This window comes from Branchiostoma floridae, chromosome 6 (assembly GCF_000003815.2).
Source record: "Branchiostoma floridae strain S238N-H82 chromosome 6, Bfl_VNyyK, whole genome shotgun sequence".
In the NCBI taxonomy this organism is placed as follows: Eukaryota; Metazoa; Chordata; class Leptocardii; order Amphioxiformes; family Branchiostomatidae; genus Branchiostoma; species Branchiostoma floridae.
In genome coordinates this window covers 9,429,288-9,451,951 of record NC_049984.1, presented here as the reverse complement: position 1 = coordinate 9,451,951, position 22,664 = coordinate 9,429,288, and the positions used below count along the sequence as shown (strand labels likewise).

At 41.6% G+C, this 22,664-nt stretch overlaps 6 protein-coding genes across 6 annotated transcripts in view; 3 read left to right on the top strand and 3 right to left on the bottom strand.

Annotated features, from left to right (window-relative positions):
- Window positions 1-2,144, bottom strand: part of LOC118417604 (tonsoku-like protein) — a 21,554-nt gene extending 19,410 nt beyond the window's left edge. The window contains 1 exon segment of the mRNA XM_035823203.1: window positions 1,994-2,144. Coding sequence (XP_035679096.1) covers window positions 1,994-2,036 — 43 coding nt within the window. The 5' untranslated portion in view covers window positions 2,037-2,144.
- Window positions 2,145-2,586: 442 nt separating this feature from the next.
- On the top strand, window positions 2,587-3,591 carry LOC118418526. The gene has a single exon (XM_035824508.1). It carries the CDS (start codon window positions 2,739-2,741, stop codon window positions 3,555-3,557), a length of 819 nt encoding a protein of 272 aa, XP_035680401.1. The 5' UTR covers window positions 2,587-2,738; the 3' UTR covers window positions 3,558-3,591.
- Window positions 3,592-3,907: 316 nt separating this feature from the next.
- LOC118418468 (Bardet-Biedl syndrome 10 protein homolog) lies at window positions 3,908-6,514 on the top strand. Its single transcript, XM_035824405.1, has 2 exons — window positions 3,908-4,066; window positions 4,643-6,514. The coding sequence occupies exons 1-2, from the start codon at window positions 3,944-3,946 to the stop codon at window positions 6,272-6,274; spliced, it is 1,755 nt and encodes a 584-aa protein (XP_035680298.1). The 5' UTR covers window positions 3,908-3,943; the 3' UTR covers window positions 6,275-6,514.
- A 215-nt stretch (window positions 6,515-6,729) lies between these two features.
- On the bottom strand, window positions 6,730-12,665 carry LOC118418469 (negative elongation factor D-like). Its single transcript, XM_035824406.1, has 14 exons — window positions 12,519-12,665; window positions 12,170-12,306; window positions 11,717-11,826; window positions 11,135-11,244; window positions 10,743-10,850; window positions 10,066-10,218; window positions 9,732-9,859; window positions 9,387-9,507; window positions 9,068-9,134; window positions 8,721-8,833; window positions 8,331-8,461; window positions 7,660-7,870; window positions 7,310-7,450; window positions 6,730-6,941 (listed from the first exon to the last, which is right to left on the bottom strand). The coding sequence occupies exons 1-14, from the start codon at window positions 12,570-12,572 to the stop codon at window positions 6,777-6,779; spliced, it is 1,749 nt and encodes a 582-aa protein (XP_035680299.1). The 5' UTR covers window positions 12,573-12,665; the 3' UTR covers window positions 6,730-6,776.
- A 231-nt stretch (window positions 12,666-12,896) lies between these two features.
- On the top strand, window positions 12,897-19,006 carry LOC118418557 (AP-4 complex subunit beta-1-like). Its single transcript, XM_035824554.1, has 5 exons — window positions 12,897-13,109; window positions 14,878-16,047; window positions 16,543-16,701; window positions 16,881-17,526; window positions 18,008-19,006. Exons 1-5 carry the CDS (start codon window positions 13,017-13,019, stop codon window positions 18,163-18,165), a joined length of 2,226 nt encoding a protein of 741 aa, XP_035680447.1. The 5' UTR covers window positions 12,897-13,016; the 3' UTR covers window positions 18,166-19,006.
- On the bottom strand, window positions 18,834-22,656 carry LOC118418531 (small nuclear ribonucleoprotein-associated protein B'-like). Its single transcript, XM_035824514.1, has 7 exons — window positions 22,488-22,656; window positions 21,758-21,881; window positions 21,377-21,516; window positions 20,726-20,831; window positions 20,064-20,204; window positions 19,599-19,733; window positions 18,834-19,391 (listed from the first exon to the last, which is right to left on the bottom strand). Exons 1-7 carry the CDS (start codon window positions 22,488-22,490, stop codon window positions 19,351-19,353), a joined length of 690 nt encoding a protein of 229 aa, XP_035680407.1. The 5' UTR covers window positions 22,491-22,656; the 3' UTR covers window positions 18,834-19,350.
- Between the last annotated feature and the right edge of the window lie 8 nt (window positions 22,657-22,664).

The following is a 22,664-nucleotide window of genomic DNA, read 5'->3' as shown; positions in this document are numbered from 1 at the left end:
TAAGGAAAGGGAATGCAAAAATGAGCGAGTTTTGGGGTAATCAGGATATGTTACAACTAGACACATGTTTGATGTAGACACAGGCTTTGTGGCACTGGAACTAACCTACTCACTGTAAAAACCGAAAACTCTCCTTGTTTTAAATATGAGGTTCAACAACCAAACCTCCAAACAACCAAACAATCAAACAAATAATGATTCTCCAGAAATTTGGACTTCAGGTCAAATAGCAAATGTAACATAGCCAGACAATATAATTACTGTTGGTCACTTCTTTTGTGGCCAAGAGCATGTTATCATTTTATTTAGTTATGAAGTTTTCATAGCTTTAGAATGCTACAACAAATACTGTGGATATTCGCCAAATAATGTTAAATTTTGGACAACACTTACGACATTTGTCAGTTTCTTAAAAACATGAAATCTGTAAAAACAGGTACAAATCAACATTTTACCCGTCATGCATATGGCGCATCTGAAGACTAAAAGCAAGGAGGTTAAAGAAGGACTAAAACTAGTAAAAGCAAGGAGGTTAACCTCCTTGCTAAAAGTGATATTTTGCTGTATAGTTTATTGTGTCCACCCCTTACCTTGCTTTTCTCCTGTCTATGTCGGGACAGCCGATGCTGTTCTTGTGTAGGTTGAAGTTTAGGAAGATTTTAGGATCTCTTTCCATTGCAACTACCATCTCTTTTTAACCTCCTTGATCATTACCACACGGCGTACGGTGAAAATGGCACATAATGGGTGAATGTTGGTGAAACACGGTGAAAATGTGTCACCCGGATTCGCATTGTTCCCATGTAAATATGGAAGGGTGAAAGCAAATATTGCACCTACGTGACAAAAGAGTGAAACATGGTGAAATGACGGTTTCACCCCTAGTAAAACAAACAGCAATTACGTCATTGTGTGTTTCACGAGCTAGCGACGTGCTCGCCGCTGTCCAGTCGACGGCATTGGGACTGAAGACTGCCCGCCCAGTTCCTCAGCGCAAGCCGAGGATTTTTTTCGCATTGCCGCTAGCTCCGCAAGCCGTGGAAATATCTTTGACACTGGGATTGAAGACTGCCCGCCCAATTCCAGGATTTTTTACGCTTGCAGCTAGCTAAGACGTGCACGTGATCGCAATACGCACCTCTGATTGGTTGATCCTACAGCTGTAGGGGGTTCCCCGCTATCTACTTTCTTTGCTGCCCCATGATGCTTTGCGCCCACCCGTGTCAAAGAAAATTTCTTTTACATTTCTACGCACACAAAAAACGCTATATTCCACAATTACATTGCAATATTGCTGTGTGGTAGTGACAGATTGTGAGATGAAGATTTCCTTCAACTGCTGGCATTGTAACGTTGTTATGCTCTGAACTTGCCAAGGACAATAACGTCCTTGGAACTTGCCCAGTGTTTCTCGACCGCCTAATCATAAGGTCCAACCTACCCCTACCTACTGGGAGGAAAGACACCACAACGTTTGGACCCTTTCGTACGCGCCGCGTTCACTAAGAGAAACGAAGTGTGACTGATATCCATCGAATACACGTACGCAAAGATACCTAAATGTTTTCTCTTTACCTTGCAGATATAGTACAAGTTGAATCGCGGAGGTCTTTGGTTGAATAGACGTCTACAAATACGTTGTGCAGGGCACATTGCAGGTCCTTTATTCCTGCTAATAAGCCATGCATAAACCAAGCAGCACATTCATGGCAGGCCGATACGTATGTCATACATACTAGTACTTGCATGGCCTTTGGCAATACCATCGAATCTGCAGGGTAGAATATCTCGCTAGCACGGTATGGCATGGTCGACCCGGACGGACGGACGGACGGACAGACGGACAGCAATCTAATATCAGTCTGATTGCCTTTCGCCGCGGAAGCGCGGCGAAAGACAAAAATACCCCTCCCATTCATATCATAATATAAAATTTATTATATGACATCGAAAATGGTGTTCAAAAATGCCTAAAGTAGAGTAGAGTACGTACGTTTGAACTCTCTGGCGTCCTGACTTTTCCCAAGTAGCGGCATGGTGGTTCTTGTGTGTTTCAGACGTGGTAAATAAGTGACTTCATTTGACGAATCATCCTAGAATCTGCAGAAGCCGCCATTTTTCTGTCAAAGTTCCCGGGTCTGCCACTGCGCAGGCGTCAGGGCGGGAGCAGAATTTAGGGAAAACTCATTGTGTGTCTTGGGTAGGGGTGTAATGTGTATGAATATGGCAATTAACGTTATAAATAGAATGTAAAAAGATGGTAAAGGCATAAAGAGAATCTTATTAAGATACTATTTAGATTTTAGTCTCGATTTTAACGCGGTTGTCTTCTGCATAATGCATCCCCATTTAGTGACTATTATGAGTTTTCCCTGTAACCCCGGAAGTACATCCTAGTCAGCTGGAGCTGTCGGAAGGTGAGTGGCGAACATTGCGCAGGGTACCCCTTTGTGTCCTTGGTTCCAGGATGGTTCTGTGTATCTCAGTTTGAGCCTTAGTATTAGAGCTTTAGTACATGTATAAGAATATCGAGCAAAAAATTATTATGAGCTTGTGCAAATTCTCATCACAAAAACTTTGAGTGAAAGAAAGTTTGACCAAGGAGGACCAACAATTTATAGGATGACCAAGGACCAAGGCAAGAGGTTGGGTGGCAGTGATGGTCAGTGGTCACAAGGATGTTGGTGATCATAAGCAAACACTTTGGCCTCACCATTTGACAACTCAGGATTATAACTATGAAGTCACAAGTGCGAGAAGCAACCCTTACGAGCTCAGCACCAGTTCTGGCAGGGATGTCTGCCTTTCCCCTCTCACTAGGTGCAATACAGCATCTCTGTTGTGCACCCTTGAGGCTGACATGCAACAGAATTTGTGCACCATTAGCTGGACTTAGTGCCGTAGCAGCTGCAGGACTAGTGGCAACATCTACTTATTTCGGCGTCAGAAAATTTCAGGGGTATAAACTAGATGTTTCACTTTCAGACCAAGCATCGTTAGTTGCCGCCCCAACTGCTGTAGCATTAACATGTGGGACTTTCAAACTCTTAGGTGGACGGTTCAAAAACATCTTGCCAAGCCATCTTTTACATCCAGGTGCCTTTGGCAAGAAGGCATTGCCAGCATCTTTAAAGTATGCCAATCAAACCCAGAAAGTCCATATCCAACAGCTTGGTAGGAAGTATGGTTGCCACTCCTGCGGTGCAAAGTTTGGAGGCCTGAAGACTTCCTACGGCAAAGTTTTCCAGAAGATGAAACTGAAGGAGAAGATCGGAATCTTGGTAGGAGGAAGGTTTATAGCAGATCATCAGCCACCATTAGCAGTTTACGAGGCAGCGTTCAGGGACAACAAAAGGGCCAAGTACTCGTCCCCTGCGTTCTACCCGCAGTGCCAGAAGTGCAGCTCCCAGCAGAGACTGTACCTGGGTGCTGTCAGCAGGGGGAAGACAGAGCCCTTCTCTCCTGTGGTGACACATGCCTCGTCACTCAGGCTGTATCATCTATGGCTGCCTTGGCCGTGGATTTTGACAGAACTCTTCCAAATGTTGCACTCTTAGTCACGGTTAGTCGTTCTCATATGGGCAGATGTAAGTTCGAAAAATCATAGCAATGAAGGATGAGACTACAAAATTGAAGCACTATCCAATAGATTTCACTGTACAAATAGAGCAAGAAAGGAATGACAACACAATGTGTAAGTAATGTTTAAAAGAGAAACTCTAGATCTATTGTTTAAAGGTTGAGCTATGGCTTTGAGTTTTTAGATATCCAGTACATGTACATGTGTATTACATGCAGCAGATTCAATCATACTCTTTTTTCAGATTCAGTATGTGATACTAGTAGCTTATATCGACTTGTCATTCCCCATGTATTCAGCAATAAAATGTGTTCAGATTTCAGGTGACAGGCTCCTTGCTGCAGCCTGGCCACAGCTGCCACCATGTCCTGTGTGAGTGTTGACATCAGGACTGCAGCATCCATCTGTCACACCCTCTGCAGCATTCTGCAGGGGTCCTTCGGCCCCAACGCTCTGCACAACATGATCAGCACGGCTACAGGACAGGTCAGTTGTGTGTGAACATAAGGCTAGGACTTAACACCTATGGCAACAATAGGCAAGTCCTTAGATTTTGAGTATTATTGAAATGTCCTACATATCTTTATGTTTGATACTGATATTCTTTATTTCAAGTATGAAACCCATTATACATATAAGAAACCTGTTATACATATAACATTAACACACTAAAAGAATACAGCAAAACTGACATATATATATATATATATATATATATATATATATATATATATATATATATATATATATATATATATATATATATAGATAGATATAGATAGATATATAGATATATATATATATATAGATAGATATATAGATATATAACAAAAGATATATATGTTGTAGTAGATTGTGTATAAAAAGGCCAGAGCTCTGTGTAAGTCTGTCATTTCATTTTCAATGATAGTTTGAGGTACTAGTAAGTCCCTGTTATAACTTATAAGGGACTCATACATTCTACATGCAGAAAGAAAACTACCAGTATGCTGCTTGTAAAAAGATAACTGTACTTGATCACAATAAGTAGAAATATGACTTCCACGTTTATTTTCTTCCCAGGTGCTGATCACCTCAGATGGCAGTACCATCATCAAGTCTCTCCATCTCTCCCATCCAATAGGGAACCTCATCATGGATGCCGTCCAATCACATCACGCCGTCACTGGAGATGGAACAAAAACTTTTCTCCTCATACTCAGAGAAGCCCTTCAAACAATATGCAACATTTGTGAGAAAGAAACAAATCAATCACACATAAAAGACCAGGTGCAGAAAGGGCAGGTGCAAAAGCTGTGCATACAGATGAGCCAGGCTTTTTCCAGACTCCTCGACCACACTTTCCCTGAAGTTGTCCATCCTACTATTCTAAAACACGCTGTTGTCACAGATTTTGATAATCTTCTACAAGTGAGAGAATACTTCCTAAACATTGTAAACACATTTTTAAGTGGCAAGTTTACAGCAAGAGTCGTTGAAATCCTGACTGAGATTGTTTGTAGTGTAGTCTTTAAGACAGCTGCGGATGTAAAGGATTTGTCCACAGCTGTACTGCAGCTGATTGATGACTTTGAGTTAGTATGGCTAGAGGTGCCAGGAAAGCCTGTTTCTTCTTCACATGTTGTTGATGGGATAATCTTACTAAGAGACTTTGCTGTGAAAGCCGATCATAAAGACTCCATAAACTTTGCAATCCTTGAAACTCCCCTAGAGCCAAGCAAGACAGAAGCACCTTCAACATTGTATGTGAGGAACGAAGAGGAACTTTCTGTTGTCCATTCATGGAAACAACAGACAGTGCAAGCCATAATCAAGGAATTGGCATCTAAGGGAGTGAATATACTACTGACTTCTGAACATGTATCAGACATGGCGCTATACTTGTGCAAAGCTTCTAACATCTCTGTTGTGCACCACATTCCAAAGGAGGAGCTGCAAAGGCTCCGCAGGTTGTCCTCTCTGCAACCCTTGATTGTCTCGAGTTGGGACGTTGATTCTATACATGTGGGACAAGCTAAGTTTTGCAAGCAGATCACTTGTGGACAGAACAGATATGTGCACATTGGACTTAAAGAAGGCAGTGGCATGAGAGCTGTACAAGGAATTATATGTGGCCCAAATTCAGGGCTCTGTAAGCTGTTTACAAATGCTATGCACAATGCATTGAAGGTTGTCAGAATGTGGTTAGATGTCACTAACAGTACTTGTCATCTACAGAAAAGTGTAGATGATAGTTTGCTGAAAGGCTCTTTTTATGACTGGACAAACTGTGGTGTCAAACCCAGTCTGCTGCTTGGTGGTGGTACATTTGAGATGCTAGTTAACAGATGTCTACATGAGCATGCAGATCATACAAGAGACTCAAAGTTTTCTGTAGCTTGTAAAGTTCTGAGTGAGGCTGTTCTGAGTGTACCAAGAACTCTACATGCAAACTCGAACATTCCAAAATCTAGCATGAACTCTTTTCCAAGGCTACTTGCCAGGGCAACCAAGATGGAATGTGCAGGAATTGATGGCTACTCAGGACAGTTGATGGATTCAAATGCTGCTGCTCCAGTGTATGAGCCAATCAGCGCCAAGTATCTCTTGTTGTGTCATGTTGTCCAAGTGCTGCAGCAGATACTGAGAATTGATAGTTTGGTCAGTGTCGGGCTCTTGCCGGAAGCAAACCAATCGGATTCAGATTCAGATTAGAAGGAATTAGTTATTGACACACCTATCCTGAATAATGAATGACCCAATCTGTAACTCAACATAGAATTTATTTACAAAGCAATATATTGTTCACATTAGTAATGATACAAGGCTACAGGATTCTTTTTTGAAATGTTTAGAACAACATAATATTACTTTACAGACTATAAGTGAACATATTTCTTGTACATACATATGTGGTACTAACAATGTCTCATTAAATCTATCTCCAGACTTTAAGTGAAGGAGGGGGTCTGTCATTGCTGATGTATGATTTATGACTTATAAAAAACGATCCCATAGTCTACCACTACCTCCATCAAAACGTAGAAATGTGAAATGAAAACATAAGAATATAAATGTTTGATGGATATGCAGCCACTCTCTCATTGGGCAAAGCCATGCCATCATTGCTTGAACTGATAATTGTGACAGTCTAGTATTAGAAGCTATTTCAGCAAGACAAAGTCCACCTTGACACTAATATGTGACAGTGAGTAGATCATGTCATGACTACAAAGTTGGATCTGCAGTGTCCTATGAAGTCTGAGACAGGGTCGGACTCATCGGGTGTTCGCAGGTTTCCTGTGATGGCCTCGTTCTCTATGATGGGTAGAAACAGCTGGACAAACTCTGAGGAGTATGGTGGGGCGATGATGTCAATCACCTGGAACAGAAGACAGCAATGAGAAATTAAATGAACATCTCTGAGGTCCTCATATATCACATGGGTCCATATTGCATATGTGGACTTGAACAAATAGCCAGAAAGTTAACTGTCTTGTACAAGTTAAACCAAGATTCAAGCTTCCTTCAAAGTCATATGGCTTCTTTGTTCAAACAATATGCTAGTTAGTTAACCATTCTGTTCAAAGTCTGGAGGTCATGATCTTAACTTATGAATAGGTACTGTTGATAGTCAGTTTCTACTATGACTCTGTTGAACATGAGACCTTTATATTAAGTAATATTAAGGTTACAGGCCTGGATTTCAGCGAGCACAATACTTTTTCTAGACAACCTGGTTTCCCTCACCTCTGTAACAAAGTGTCTGATGAGAGAGATGTCCGTGTCACCCCTGTCGATGCAGCCCTTGATGTATTGAATAATGGGCACCACATACCCCCTGCTCAGCAGATGGACCATCCTGTCCAACAGGGTCTTTTTCAGCTCCAGCTGTTGGGAGGGTGGAAAAGACTTTGTCAAGGAGAGAATTAACCAAACATAATGGACTTGCCAATTGGGGGTGTTGCCAAAAACAATTTGAAGTATACAGAACAGCCAGAACTAGGAAAAAATTGGATGGTTGATTTGTCAAGAATGTTGTTGCTTTGCTTATCATTGCATCCCTACAATATTAGCAGTACAAAAACCTGTAACATCACCTGTACAAGAACATCCAAGTCTGGGTAGGTTGTCTCCAGCAGCCTGATGAGAAACTTGAGCACATGTGGATGTAGTAGAGGATGACAGGTGCTGATCTCATCCAGCAGTGCCAGGTGGATGGGTGTGTGGTCTGTCAGCAGCTTGAAGTAGCTGGGCTCAGAGACGGTCCAGTCTATCCACCGTAGAACACCCATGGCTACAACTGGTACTCTGGGAGGAAGAAATTGCAAACAAGCATATTAAGTATGACTCAAAGAATACTGGTGAAAAATAATGACAGATTGTCTTTAAAAATTTGTTTATAGACATCTACTACATGTACATACTAACAGATCTAGATGTCATTGAAGAGACCAAGTTGCAAGGTTAACCACTCAGTCTGGGATAGACAACTACAGTTTCCAATAAGTGTGCTCAAGGTGTAGCTCTCCACAAACATGGAAATGTCAGCTTTACATCCCTTCCGAAAAGGATATCTCTAACTGAAGGTAGGAACTGTAATTTAAGTTGAGTGAGGAAATTGATGTAAGGCGACAGATCTGAAACCAGAGCCTTTAGATTTCAAGTCAACAACCCTACCTACAACTTACAATACCACCTTGTCAGTGCTCAACATGTGAAGCTACAAAATTGGATACATTGACTAAGTTTACCACAACTTTTTTCCTACCTGATACAGGAGTACAGTGTTCCTAACTCTGCCACCACCTCAGACCTTTCCTTACAGCACAGGTTTGTGGCACGTTCAATTGCCTGAGAAGTGGACTTCAACTCATCCTTGGCAATGGCTGTTCTCTTGTTCTGTAACAACAGGCATCAACATGTCACATAACAACATGTACATGTATCTACTTGAAGTATAGTCTTGGAAATCCAGCAACATTTCATCTGCACAGTGAGTTACTACTGCAATAATCTTACGATAACTTACTTTTGTGAAATGGAACAGCCACAATTATGCCATGCCATGCTAAATCTTATCTATAGAGGGTTACCTTTGGTCCCATAAATTCTGATTGTTGTAACAGTTCTACGATATAGACTTGTATCAGACAGGTACCTTTTTCCATGTTTCATGCACACTTGCAGCATAGGCTAACAGATAGATGTACTTGGGTTTGTGTTCAGGGTTGAGTTTGGACCCAGGCTTGAACAAAGCTTGCATGAACAGCTCTGTATTGGGGGCAAAAAGACAGAAGTGCATTAAACAATCTTTATTTTTCTGAAATAAAATTAAATGAAACAAAACAAATCGTAAGATAGTTCCATTTTTTTTAATTTTAGTTGTGAGGAATTGTGTAGAATCTATAGAAAGGTTTTGTCTTTAAAAAGGTGAAAAAAACTAAATGATTCAGGTGTCCTCTTTACTTTTTGTGTAGATATTAGAGAAGGAAATGTGGTACATACCAAAGAACAGGGGTGACCTGATGACTTCTACAGGAGGAGGGTTATTCCCACTGTACATCTTGAACAACTGCAAAAAGGCAAAGAGGAAGTGATGAAAATGGGCAAACACTAAGGCATTTGATAAAGAAAAGTTCTTTTATTGCTTGAATACAAAATGTTTGAAATGCAGTACAGACTTACATTGTATATCTCTTTGTTGAGTGAAGCCCTTTCAGTACAAGGACCTTTTAACATATCTAGTTTCCCTATCAACCAATAAATCCACAAAATACCCCTCCTTTTTAAGTCACAAAGCTTGTATGACCATAGTGTGACATACCACCGTGATGTCTGCTGGGTTGAGTGCGTTTCTGGACAGCATACAGGCCAGCGCCTGGCACGCTCGGGGGTAAGATGAGGCCTTTCCCAGGGCCAGAGTCATCTCTGTAACATCACGGCCCCTGGAAGGATACCAAACTTCTATTAGGCATGTGGAGAGCTTTAGACTATATGTATTTGTGTCATACTTAAAATAATAAAATGTACAGCTTTCAGAGATTCTTGTTAAGTTGACAGAGAAAGTACAAGTCAGCAAAACCTTAACAGGTCCATCTATACAAACAAAACAACTCCATGTAACTAAAAATTAGTATTTCTGTGATCTTGAGAGCTGAACATGACCTACAGGTCTTTGGCAGCTTTCTGAAGCTCCTGGCTGATTCTTCTGACAGCACTGCCTCCTTCCTCTTCTTTGAGGTACTGCAGGAGGGCCTGGCTATACAGATAGGTGTGTTCTCCATGGCAGACCATTTTCTGTTGCAAATTAGACATGATAAAAAAAAAGACTGTAAAATATGATAATATTCTATGGGCTGTTACAAAGTTTTCAAAAGACAATAACAAAGCTTGCTGCCTTTTTTCCAAGCATAAAAGGACCACCGTCTGAGTTTAAGGTTACCACCTTTCCGTTACTAGATACATAAAGATGTTCATCTTAAGACAAAACAACTAAAGCTTACAATAATCTCGGGTAGGTTTTTCTCCAGCCCCTCCTCCCCTCCCTCCAGCAGGTTGGTGAGAGACGTCCGCAGTACGCGGGAGAACACCTCCACCTGCTGACTGGCCGTGGACACGCTGGTGATCTCTCCCTGGTACCCCGCGTCTGAGATGAGCTGGGGGAGGATAGCCTGATTAAATCTTGTTTATAGCAACCCGACCAACATCTACCGACCTCCTAGGGGCCAGTTACAGCCCTTAAGAGCAGATTTTGCATTACACAGACTAGGGCAGGGAGGGTTAACATCAGGGGTGGACCACAAAGGCAGGCTGGACCACAAAGGTGTGCAGAAATGTAGGCAAAGACTTCAACACTCACTTTTGAAATATTCAGTTGAGCAAGATGTTAAAAGAAAGTACTAATGCCTATTGTTTTATTCAACATCAAGTCCTTTTATCTCCTTTAAACACCATCCGAACATTTGCATTACAAAATAAAAATCATTATTATACTTCTTTGAAAAATACTTTATAGTCAAAATTTTATAAAAGAAACTTGCAAATTTTGCAAGATGCTAAGCATGACAATGTGATCTTTATTATTTCATCTTGATTTTAACATTTGCTCTCTTGCTCCCAGAATAACATTGTTACCTAATCTAGATCAGCAGATACATTTTTGACACAACATGGACCCTACCTTGATGGTAAAGTTGAGCATGAGGCATTCTGGGTAATCCTCCGCCAATTTGTAGAAGAGTGATCTCCACTTGGGGTGGGCAATCATTTCCTCCAGCCAGGCTGGAGTCTACAGGACAGAGGAATTAACAAATAAACACAACTCATTATCATTATAGTCTAACAAACCTACCGACTATCAACAGAAACAGATAGGGGAAGGGACACCCATTTAATGATTTACATGTATACACACATGCCTTTGTGTTAAATATTTGAAGGAAAAATGACCTAAGTATGTATTAAAAAAAAATAGCAGGCTGAAAACGTGTCATGTGATACTAGTAGATGTCGGTATGCGTTGATTTCTCCTTTTCCTTGTTTTTCAACAGAGAAATTCATAATTTTCCTTACCTCGCCTTCCTCAGAGAAAATGGTATCAGCCTTCTTTGGATCAAAGTGTTTCAGTACCAGTTCCTTCAGGTGATCCTCCACCATGTCTTGTACCTCTGTTGGCTTCATACCTGGGGAGGAAGATTCAAAAGCAGTGTTACAAACACAGTCCTAATGGATTTTAGTCTGACAATAACACTCATCAACTTGCAGGTTCAATTGGTCATCAAACTATCTCATCTGTCAGCGGATAAACAGACATAGTAAAAGAACATGTCAAAAAAGCCAATTGTCAATATGAAACTTATTTCTTTAGCATATCCTGTGAGACTGTGAAAGGGACCTATGACTCGAAGAGCATGACTTAATTAAGTTAAATCATCAGATATGTGACAAGTGCCTACTGAGTAGCTTTGCCATTTTTGTTCTATGTTCACTTTATTGTTCTATTCTATTTCTGTCATTTTTACCCAGGGTTGCCCTCTCAGTGATGCAACACTGCTTCACAGTGGGGCCCTGCATTACACAAATAAAACAAAACAAGTACTGTACATACATTGACATACAATAAGGAAAATAGATAGATGAATAATTATAATTCACCTGTTAGAATGAGCCACTCAGCCAGCACATTGACCATCTGTGCCACTGCTGTGTAGTTGGTAGACAGGAGGTCGATGACCTGTTCTGGAGCTCCGCCATGCTGGAAGTACCTGATGGACAATGATTTATTTCAATGAAAGTGGCAGGAAAAATAAAACGTACTACAATGGTCTGCATATATCCCGATTACCCAACTAAGTCAGAATTTTTCTATTCAATGTGTTTGCCATACTTCTGATACAGTAACTGCACTCGTGAGTCTAAGCCTTTCATGATCAGATATAAGATTTACAAGACATATGACAGCTGTTTTTAAACAAGGACCCTTGTAACTCTTGTGATCAGTTAAACTATCAAAGATATATGTGTCACTGAGTCCTTTTTTTCTGCTTCCTCGTTTCTGTGTATTATCAAATCGCAACATAATATAACCAGCTGTACTACAGTAGTTACCTCTGCAGCATGTTGAAGATGCCAGGCTCCATGATGTAGTCCCTGTTGCCAAACGCCTCCAGACACTCCTGTTGTACCGCCATGTCCTCCTCATCGCCCCCCTCCCCCTCATGATCCTCTCCGTGTAGAGAATCGTACTGCAGAACAACATGGCACTTCTGTGACTACGTACTTGCAACTAAATCATGCACTAAGTTCAACCAAATATCTTTCAAATGGGCTATGGTGCCCTTATGTAAAATCAAGAGGAGCTAGCAAGGATGCTAAGTTACTTTCACTTCGACTACATGCAGAAATGTATGTCCCTTTCTTCTTTGTTATTGGGGAGAAAAAAGAAAATTGAACTTACCGATCGGTCATAGGGATCACCATCCCAGCTCCCTGAATCGTCAAAGTCATCCATGTTTTAGTTTTACCTCTGTTTTCGTCCTCGAGTTGATGGAATAACACTTAATTTTTTAGATGGACAAAACAACGTTACCACTCTCTCGGTGTCAGAGGAATATACCATGTTTGCAAGGGGTGTTGTGTTGTGTTTGTAATTTGACCACAGAGACAATATCATAGAAGATAAACATAGTTAAGTAGAAGTATTGTATCCAATTTCAAAACTTTTTTACATTACTATATACTATTACTCATATCACTAAAGACTGCTTATTTCAGCAAAATATTATCTAATAGTACGAAGTTCACCCTTTTTCCAATTTGAAATGATCTGATGACCTTTTGACCTCAAATATGGCGGCCATCGACTTCCGCGGCGGCTCCGTTACTTTCCAGGTGCCGTTTTGCGTCCGTTCTTGAATTCTTATTCATCCTGGCGGACAAATAAACGTCTCCAAAGATGCCTTTCTTCGCTGGGAATGACACGATCAGGGAACTTCGGACGGCTCTGTCTGATCCTGCCGTACACGCCGACAAAATCCGGTACCGCCAGGTAAGGTCGACGGTCTTCTCATCAAGGAGGTTATAACGTTAACCTCCTTGTTCTTATCACCTGTCACTCCTTGGCTTAAGCGCCCTTGGCTACCCAAGGAGATATTTATATATATATAACCTTCTTGGGTTAAGATTATACAGACTCACTACGTTACTATTCAATTCTGTAATATATAAAACATCGGTGATACTCTAACAGTAACATCCATTGGCATAATACTGGTCGGTTTACTGCAATTTCTCAAGCAATGCTAATTTGGCAAATGATCAACGCATCATTTTCTCCAGTTACATGTTGCTGTTACAGCTTACCTTTGCCACTTCTTCTGTGTAAATTATTTTGTCTCTCTGGTCCTGCTAAAAACATAATATCGTACTTCCGAAAATAGTTTCATCAGGTTGGTAGAATATAGGATGAAGGAGAATTCTTTGTACACAACCAGTGGGTACTTACATAGCTTACGTTTCGATGTCTCTCAGACACCTTCGTCAGAGCTTCTAACTGGAGTTCTGCTTCTCACCGCTATATGTAGCCGATGTAGGTGGCGCTTTTGCGGTGAGAAAACAATCCCAAACGTGGCTTAGTTTGTATCCCCCCTCGTCCCGGTTCATCACTGGGGTTGACTTTCTTATCCAGTTAGAAGCTCTGACGAAGGTGTCTGAGAGACATCGAAACGTAAGCTATGTAAGTACCCACTGGTTGTGTACAAAGAATTCTCCTTCATCCCATAATATCGTAATTGGAACACACCGCGGAATTGCACGGAGAACGGGCGCGGGCGCATGGTTGGAAGGGGGTGCACTATACCGGCCGAACGAAACACGGCACAATTAACTGCCGCTATGTACCTTTATACATCCTCTGTTGTTCCTTTCTTTCCTGTTAGTAGTTGCACAAAACAAAAATCTGCATGAGCATACAAAAAGTCATGAGAAAATGGGCGTATACTGACAAGAATTTTCATTTAATTTTGGTCCGTCACAACCGCTATGACGTAAAACTTTACTGCTGGCCGTAGCATTAAAAATGGCGGGAAAATGGCGGCGTACGTTCAATTTGACCCATTCGGCCGTAGATCAGGGCGATAATGCGACGGTTCATCACACTTTTACACGAGTTGTAGGTCACCAAAAGAAATTCAAGATTGCTGTTGAATCATGCTCGTCTTGTGCCGTGAGCACATGTGATTATTATCTACAAATCTGGCGATGAACGTGACAGTGTGTTTGTCCCACGACGAGCTCGCCTGCCCCGAAAATGACCTGAAAACTTTTGGCCTTGTTGTCTTCGAATGCATTGTTATCGATGCTTTGTAAATTATGTATTGGACACCTAGATGTCTGAAGCGTGCATACCTCAGAAATAACTATTGTTGCATGTGTAGATCTCTTTAAGTTCCACTATTTTTAATCGACCGGTATAAGGCTTATGACCGGTATTATGCCAATGTTATATCTTTATTGGGGATCAAGACGATCGATTCGACCCTTTAGCAACTCGGCCCAGTTCACTCGACCCAACACCCTGGGCAACTCGGCTTAAGTTTAAGGAAGGGTGTTGGGCCCGGTCTGATAAAATTTATTAGCCATGGCTGAGTCAGTAAAGGACCAAAGCGTCTGACATCAAATTATCAGTGAATAGAAGAAACTAAGCAAGTCATAGAGATGCTACATCAATGACAATATTGTATCTAGAATTATTACAATGATTATTGTTTAATGCACATCATAAGTTCAACATGAGATATTGGACTGTACTTTCTCAGGTTCTCCGTCGTGTGGTCTCCCTGATGACAGATGGAGCTGACATGTCCCCGCTGTTCCCGGATATCATCAAGGCCAGCGCCACAGCGGATCTGGTACAGAAGAAGCTGACCTACCTGTACATCTGCAACTATGCTGCAGTCCAGCAAGACCTGGCACTGTTGGCGATCAACACCCTGCAGAAAGACTGTCTAGAACCCAATCCGATGGTGCGTGGACTTGCTTTGAGAACCATGTGTTCTCTCAGAATACCCTCCTTGGTAGAATACATACAGTTGCCCCTTAAAAAGGGCCTTCAGGACTCTAGTGCATATGTCAGAAGGAATGCTGTGAATGGGTGTGCCAAGATGCTTCACGTTGCTCCTGAGCTTATCCAAGATGCCAGCATGATCGACCAGTTGTACGGTATGATACGAGACAAGGATCCCATTGTGGTCGTCAACTGTCTGCAAGCGCTGGAGGAAATCCTACAAGCAGAGGGTGGAGTTGTTGTGAACAAGAACATCGCCCACTACTTGTTGAATAGAGTACAGGACTTCTCAGAGTGGGGACAGTGCCAGGTTTTACACTTTCTACTGAAGTACAAACCATCAGAGGAAGAGGAGACTTTTGACATAATGAACATTGTTGATGTCTGCTTGAAACATAGTAACAGTGGAGTCATCATGGCTGCCTTGAAATACTTCCTGTTCCTCACACAAGACATGCCACAAATCCAGGAGCAGGTTTACAACAGAGCTAAGAGTCCCCTACTGAACATTATCACCAGTGGTGGGCCAGAATTGAGTTATGTTGCTCTTTGTCACATCCAGTACATCTTAGCAACTTCCCCAGGGCTTTTCAATAGAGACTTTAAGAAGTTCTTCTGTAGATATAATGATCCTTTATATGTGAAAACAAAGAAGCTAGAAGTTTTGACAGAGATGGCCACAGATGGGACAGAAGGTGACATAGTTGATGAGCTGAGTATGTACTGTACTGATGTGTCTACTGACCTGGCTACAGCATCCATACAGGCAATAGGAAAGATTGCCCGTAGACTCCCTACCTCTGCAGCACACTGTGTGGGTACTCTACTGAAGATACATGGGCTTCAACAGGAACACATCACATCAGCTGTACTCATGGCCCTGAAGGACTTAGTGCTGCTGTACCCTGACATTGTCACAAAGGTGAAAGATGATTGATATACTAGTGTGTATACATTTTAGGTGTGAGAGTGTCAGACTCAAAGTCTCGCAAACAATCCAAAAGTAGTCAACACATATTGCAAAAGCAACGATTGGGGTATTTTTTATTGCATTATCATTTGTGCTCTAGTTGTCATTATTCGCAAATCGCAATACATGATTGAGAACTTTTTACCCAATATGGCATACTTTGGTATATGGGGTTTCTCTTACATTCATTGTTTTTTGTGGCAAAGGATGGTACATGCAGTCATCATTCGTAATGTTAACCTGGTATCCAGCCGTAATATAGCTCCTCAGTCTCTTCTCTCCTCTTCACAATTATGAAGAGGAGAGAAGAGACTCGGTAGCTATATTATGGCTGGATACCAGGTTATCATAATGTGTAAACACTGACATGCAAGACATGCACTTCAGAGGTTGGCAGAAGTCATTGATCCATATGGTGATAACATTTGTTGTATTCTAACCTTCCAGGTGACACCACTACTCCCCAACTGTGTGGAATTAGTCCAGGAGGGTCCAGCCAAGGCTACATTAGTCTGGCTGCTTGGGCAGTATGGCCAGACTTTGCCAAATGGACCCTACATCCTGGAGGACATGATAGAGAATGTGGCCAGTGAGATAAGCGTGCAAGTAAGTGTCTTTGTGATAACTTGCTTTAAAGTTTGATTAGGCCTGTTGCAAGAATTGTCCAATTTATTCTATCAGCTCACTACCAATGAAGTGTCCATCCTTAGATAAGCAAGTAAACTCTTTCATTGGAGAAAAAGGAGAATGTCCTGTAGTTTCTGATCGTGCCCCTTTTTAATTAGGTGAAGCTGGAGCTGCTGACAGCCACTGCCAAGATGTTCTTCATCCGACCAGCGGAGTGCCAGGACATGCTGGGTTGTCTCCTGGAGTACTGCATTGATGAGGACTCCAACATGGCCGTACGCGACCGGGCACTGATGTACTACAGGTTACTCCACACAGACGTGCAGCAGGCGAGGAGAGTTATACTGGGAGCGGCCAACAGGCCAGTGCAGATACAGGACAGCGATGCACCTGGTCACGAGGTCATCGACCTGATGGACCTCAACACTCTGGTGCCCATATATGGTCGTCGGAGGTGGGATGTGATGGTTGAGGAACAAAAAAGAAAACAAGAGCAGACCAAGCTAACGAATGGTACAAGTAATGAGACTCACATGGCAGCAGAGGTGGCAGAGGCGGTGGAAGAAGACAATTTGGAAGAGACCATTTCTTTACTGTCTCACTGTAGCTTGACTCCTCAGGAGTTTGAAACTAAATGGGGAGAGTTGGACTGTGTGACGACAGTGCATCTAGACTATGACCCAACACAGAGCCCCAATGGTCTCCTACAGAAGTTGGAAGCAGCTCACATCTTCACCATGGCCAGCAGCCCAGAGGAAGCCACTCAATGGAAGGCCTTTCTGTTTGCTGTGGCTGAAATGAAAGGTCTGTTATTTATAGGTCATACAATATAGGTCACACATACTCAGTATAACGTTTTTTTGTGCTCTTTAACAATGTCCATTTAGCCTAAATATGACTGATCAATGGGTGGCAGAACTTTCTGTATGATTTTTTCTTCTTTTATTGTGCAAGGGCTTGAGAACTTTTTACTCAATATTGAATACTTTGGTATATGGGGCTATCTTATACGTTGCTTTTGTCAAAAGCTGGCACATGAAGTCACAACCCTGTTATGCTACCGTCAATATTCCCAACTTGGAGACCGGCTGTTTGTGGGAACAACAAGTATGATATAAAAGACAACACAAAAAATTGATCATGAGCACCTTTGTGTATTATTTCATCATGGTATTAATTGATAATCTTCATTCATCCTAACAGCCTGGCTGGGCCTTGGTTTAAATTGTCACTACCGAGTTGAACCACTGCTTTCATGGCTGACCAAACTTTTTTCCCCCTGCAGATGAGACGCACGTTGTGCTGGTGGAGCTGTGCCTGGACAGGCTAGCAGCCACCATGCAGGCCACCTGTAAATTTGGTGCTGACCACATGGAGGATGCAGTGCCACTCATCAGCCAGTTTGGCAGGATTCTCCGAGGGACAATAACTAGCTTCTCTTAGCTGTGGCAGTTTCCCAGAGATTTACTTCTGAGAAATTTGAAATTAGTCAAAGGCATGACACTATCCAAAACTATTAACCATCTCCAGTACTATTATAAATCACTGATGCTTTTATGTTGATTTTGAGACTTCTTTGAGTGTGGCACATCACTGTAATGCAGAAAGTGATGTGCTTCTGTCAGTAAGAGATTGTGTAATTGAACTGGAAGATACAGTAAATCTACACTTCAGCCATGTGTCAATGTGTTCATCAATAAACTAGAAAGGCAACATCTTTGCAAAAATGCAATGTTTTCCCTATAGTCTTTGTCAAGGTACTCACAATACTATACCATCAATATACATCAGGCTCGCCCAATACAATATAGGTGTGCAAAAACTACATCTACGTTTTGTGGACCGAGTTATACTATACCATATGGCTTGCCCTGTAAGAACTGGGTAGCAGCAAAAAATGTTTTACAATAACAGCAAATATCTGAACTAAGCTCAGATTGGCTAATGGTGGAATAAGACAGAAAAAGAACACAAAAACAGCAAAAAAATATGTTTTTACCTACCAGGAAAACAATGTAGTGTTGTGGTAGATGTAAATACTAGTGTCATATCAGACTACCTTTCCTTGATAATGTAGAGATGAGAATTAGAATGCAATTGAAGACAAAAACTTTTACAAATCCATCCCATTTATTTTCCATGAGAAATCTAACTATGTGATACAACACAAAATGTACAATGTAAAACATCCCTCAAAAGTATCAATGTTTTTACATGTTTTAATCTAGCACTGATTTTTAATGGCTCTTCCTGTCACCATTTCATATGAAACCAGAAACAAAAGACAAAAGTAAAAAAAAACTATCCTTAGGAATTTTTTGGGATGTATCATACTTGCTGCCAATTCGTCAATACTAGATCTCGACTATGGTTTAAGTTTGTTTCAGCTTTACCAAACAAATCATGTTCAAAGATTCCTGTTAACTGATAAACAATACTTAACCCATAATGTTTATAGCCTTGCTCCAAGCAAGGTTGTATCTCACAAGGTTTTATTGACACTTGCACATGTACACGATGCCTCACGACAGGAATGTTTACAATATGTGTTGTTTATTCATCGCAAGGCTCCCAAATCTACCAGTCTACAAAATGTTGGCATCTAGTCCCTGTAAAAAGTTACTTCTATCACTGCCGAGGTGGTGGTCTCATGCCAGGAGGTGGGGGTCCTGTGGACAAAAATATAAATACCAGTCAAGTACAAATCAAAACAACAAAGAAAACTTGCAAGCACAATTCAGTTTAAACATTGCTTGATCCCATTGCAGTTTTCATTGAGTCCTCTAAAAACCACAGAGGCTACTTGTGTAAATAAAAGACAAACATAAATATCGAGTATACTATAGGTCATTTACTATCCACAAAATAATCCTTACCTCTCATCATGCCTGGAGGAGGGCCACCTGGTCTCATGCCTGGTCTCATACCGGGTGGGGGCATTCCCATGGGCATGCCTGGTGGCATCCCCCTGCCTCCCATGCCTGGAGGGGGGCCCATCATCCTGGGGGGACCTGTTGTCAGGGGAGCAGAAAAGTTCATTCTTAGAAACAGCCACACTCAGTCACTAGCCAAAACAGAAGTTTGATGAAAACAATCCTTGTAAGTATCTTGAACTTAACTTTTGTAAAGTATTTATCAGGCTAGTGTCTCTCTCTAAAAAAAACACAATAGCAATAATAACAAGGTAGAGCAATAAAAGAAATTTTGTGGACAAAGCCAATAATAAGCTACATTTTACATCTAGGTATATGGAGTCAACCCTTAGCTTCAGAAAAAAACTCTTCCACAGACTGAAATTGTAATTGTATTCAAAGAGGTCTACGAAGGAGTTTGAAACATACCTCCTGGGGGTCCTCTTGCACCAGGGGGAGGACCTGGTGGTCTCTGGTACTGCTGTGGGGGTGCAGACACTGCTGCTCGGCCCTGTGGGGTCATGACCTGCTGCGATGGGCCGCCCACTCCCCGGACTGGGCCAGCCAGACCTGCAACAACACCAGGGTATGTGAGAATCTAGACAGGACTGGTAATTCAACTTAGCTATGTAACATTAGATACTTTTGTTTCCATGGCAAAAAATTACGTCAAAACAAATCTTTCAAGGAATCTATCCCATCCTTAATATGCTGAAGCATGTGCAGGGCTCGAAATACCACCTGCATATGCAGGTTAGTGCAGGTAAAATTGGAGCTGTGCAGGTATATTTTTAGTGTCTACCTGCACCTAACCTGCGCTGGTCCATGTACTGGGTTTTATACATCAATCTCATATGACGTAGGTGTATATGGATCGTTATTAGCTGTATTGAATGTTACCTATAAAGTTTAAAAGAAAAAAATATCAATGGTTCCTGAACAGTTTTAGTATGATCCATACTTCCTAAATTGAGAAGGTGCAGATAATATTCAATGTTACCTGAACCAGGTATGCAGAAAAAGGTATTTCGAGCGCTGAATGTAACTTGTACTATCCCTCATGTATGATATCTGTAGTACATGTATCATACCTGCAGGTGCAGATGGGCCTGCAACATTTGCCACTCCCCTGCCGGCTGCTCTCCCCATACCTGGTCCAGGTCCAGCACCTGGAATTGGCACACGAGCCACTCCCTCCTGGAGGGAAAACAAATAGAGATTCAATGTTCAACTTTTTTCATCATAATAATCACAATGCATCCCAAATGTTCTGGTGAGGTACCATAGATAAAGATTTTCCAGCACAACCTATCCTTCATGGTTGACTAAAGCCCTGACAGACCAATGTCTCTTTCGATCGTCTTTTATACAGACTTTAAATATTGATCATCTTCATTCCCAAGTTACCCCACTTTCAAACTAAGAAAATTGAAGCAAATAAAATGGTAAATGGATCAGAAGTCCCATAAAGTGGTAAATGGATCAGAACTTCCATAGAGCAATTTAAAGCTGGGGTAGCCAAGCACTACCACTACCCCAGCTCTGCCCAGCTGTAGGACCAATGCCTTTAACTAACAAGCCACAATGTACAGCACTGCACTTCCTCTATTTCCTTTTCATTTCACCAGTTTGTTTGAAACCACCACCACCGGTTATGCTAGGTCATCTCACTCCCTAGGCGTAATGCCACGTGAGGGACTTTGCCCAATGATGTAGTGTAGATGTAGATGTAGCAGACTTACATCAGCAGGAGGTGGGCCCTCCACAGTCATGGACACGATGTTCTCTCCTCTCAGCAACACCAGGCCCAGCACTCGCTTCTCCTCTCGCTCCTCCTGCTTCTGGCTCTTAGGGCGGATCTTACGGAACTCATCGCAGTCAACTGGCGAAGGAATCAAGAACAGTTGTAATTTATCATTTCCAGGTGATTTATGGTCATATATTGATTTGATTTATGATTTAGTCATGATTGCAACATGTACATTGACCAAACCAAAATTATAGCAAGACAAATATATACATTTTACAAGTCAAAAGTGCTAAATAAAGTCTGAACCTGTACATGAGTCATGAGTCACTTTTCGACTTATTGGGCTTAATCAATCATTGATTCCAAAACGTACCCAGGATGAGGTTCATGTGTTTGTCAAAGGCCTTGAAGGTGCCAATAAAAACACGGCTGTCTTGCAGGGTCACCCGCATCCTGTAGTTCAGGTGCGCCTGCATCTTGGAGCTCTTGCCCACCACCTGGAAGAGTTAACATTAGATTTATGAGTAGAATGTACGTTATATGGGCAAATCTGTTTTGTTTCATATGTGCAAGTATGGTTTTTATCATATCATCTTTGAGTATAAATTGTATAAACAGACAATACAAATTATGGAGGAATGCCAAACACACAGTTTACACCACTGGTTCTGGTTTGAAATCGGGAATACAACCAACCTAAACATCGAGCAAAGACAAGGATTCTTAAGCAGCATCAACAGCTGCATAATTCTTGTAAAATGTATACTTGTTGAGTTTATCATAATTTCTGGGGAGGGGGGCAGTCAGGACAGATTATTTTTCCTTCATTCACTGCCGCATTAATTACATTACAGAATCAATTACAGAAATTCTGAAATCGACATTCATGTTTCTACATGCGTTACAAGCGAAGAGTTTCTTGCAAATATGATAAACAACGATTCCTTCAACAGAAGCTCTGAATCGCGCCAAGCGCTTTGTTCAAGACACTGCTGCATACACATGATCCCTGGCGTGTACATTCATAACAAGTCACAATATCTTACAAATTTAGCTATCAACATATACTAAAACCATATCAGAACATGTATGAAGTGTCTCACCATGTTTGCTGGTTGTGTGGAGGCCGATGCTCACGGATGGAAATCAGAAAAATTCACGACCAGCCTGGAGCCGGTCTGGAGAAAAAATTCAAAGATGGCGACCCAACGCGGGTATGACGTTGCGCATGCGCACCTCTTATACTTTGCAGGTCGAAGGTGAAAGGTGAAACGGGGTTA

Coding starts and splice junctions, on each gene's coding strand:
- LOC118418526 (XM_035824508.1), top strand. CDS start 2,739: ATGAAGTCACAAGTGCGAGAAGCAACCCTTACGAGCTCAGCACCAGTT.
- LOC118418468 (XM_035824405.1), top strand. CDS start 3,944: ATGTCCTGTGTGAGTGTTGACATCAGGACTGCAGCATCCATCTGTCAC. Junction 4,067..4,642: donor TCAGCACGGCTACAGGACAG/GTCAGTTGTGTG, acceptor TTTTCTTCCCAG/GTGCTGATCACCTCAGATGG.
- LOC118418469 (XM_035824406.1), bottom strand. CDS start 12,572: ATGGATGACTTTGACGATTCAGGGAGCTGGGATGGTGATCCCTATGAC. Junction 7,871..8,330: donor ACACTGTACTCCTGTATCAG/GTAGGAAAAAAG, acceptor TCTTCCTCCCAG/AGTACCAGTTGTAGCCATGG. Junction 7,451..7,659: donor ACTTGGATGTTCTTGTACAG/GTGATGTTACAG, acceptor CCCTCCCAACAG/CTGGAGCTGAAAAAGACCCT.
- LOC118418557 (XM_035824554.1), top strand. CDS start 13,017: ATGCCTTTCTTCGCTGGGAATGACACGATCAGGGAACTTCGGACGGCT. Junction 16,048..16,542: donor ACCCTGACATTGTCACAAAG/GTGAAAGATGAT, acceptor CTAACCTTCCAG/GTGACACCACTACTCCCCAA. Junction 16,702..16,880: donor CCAGTGAGATAAGCGTGCAA/GTAAGTGTCTTT, acceptor CTTTTTAATTAG/GTGAAGCTGGAGCTGCTGAC.
- LOC118418531 (XM_035824514.1), bottom strand. Junction 21,517..21,757: donor ACACATGAACCTCATCCTGG/GTACGTTTTGGA, acceptor TTCCTTCGCCAG/TTGACTGCGATGAGTTCCGT. Junction 20,832..21,376: donor AGGGCCCACCTCCTGCTGAT/GTAAGTCTGCTA, acceptor TTTTCCCTCCAG/GAGGGAGTGGCTCGTGTGCC.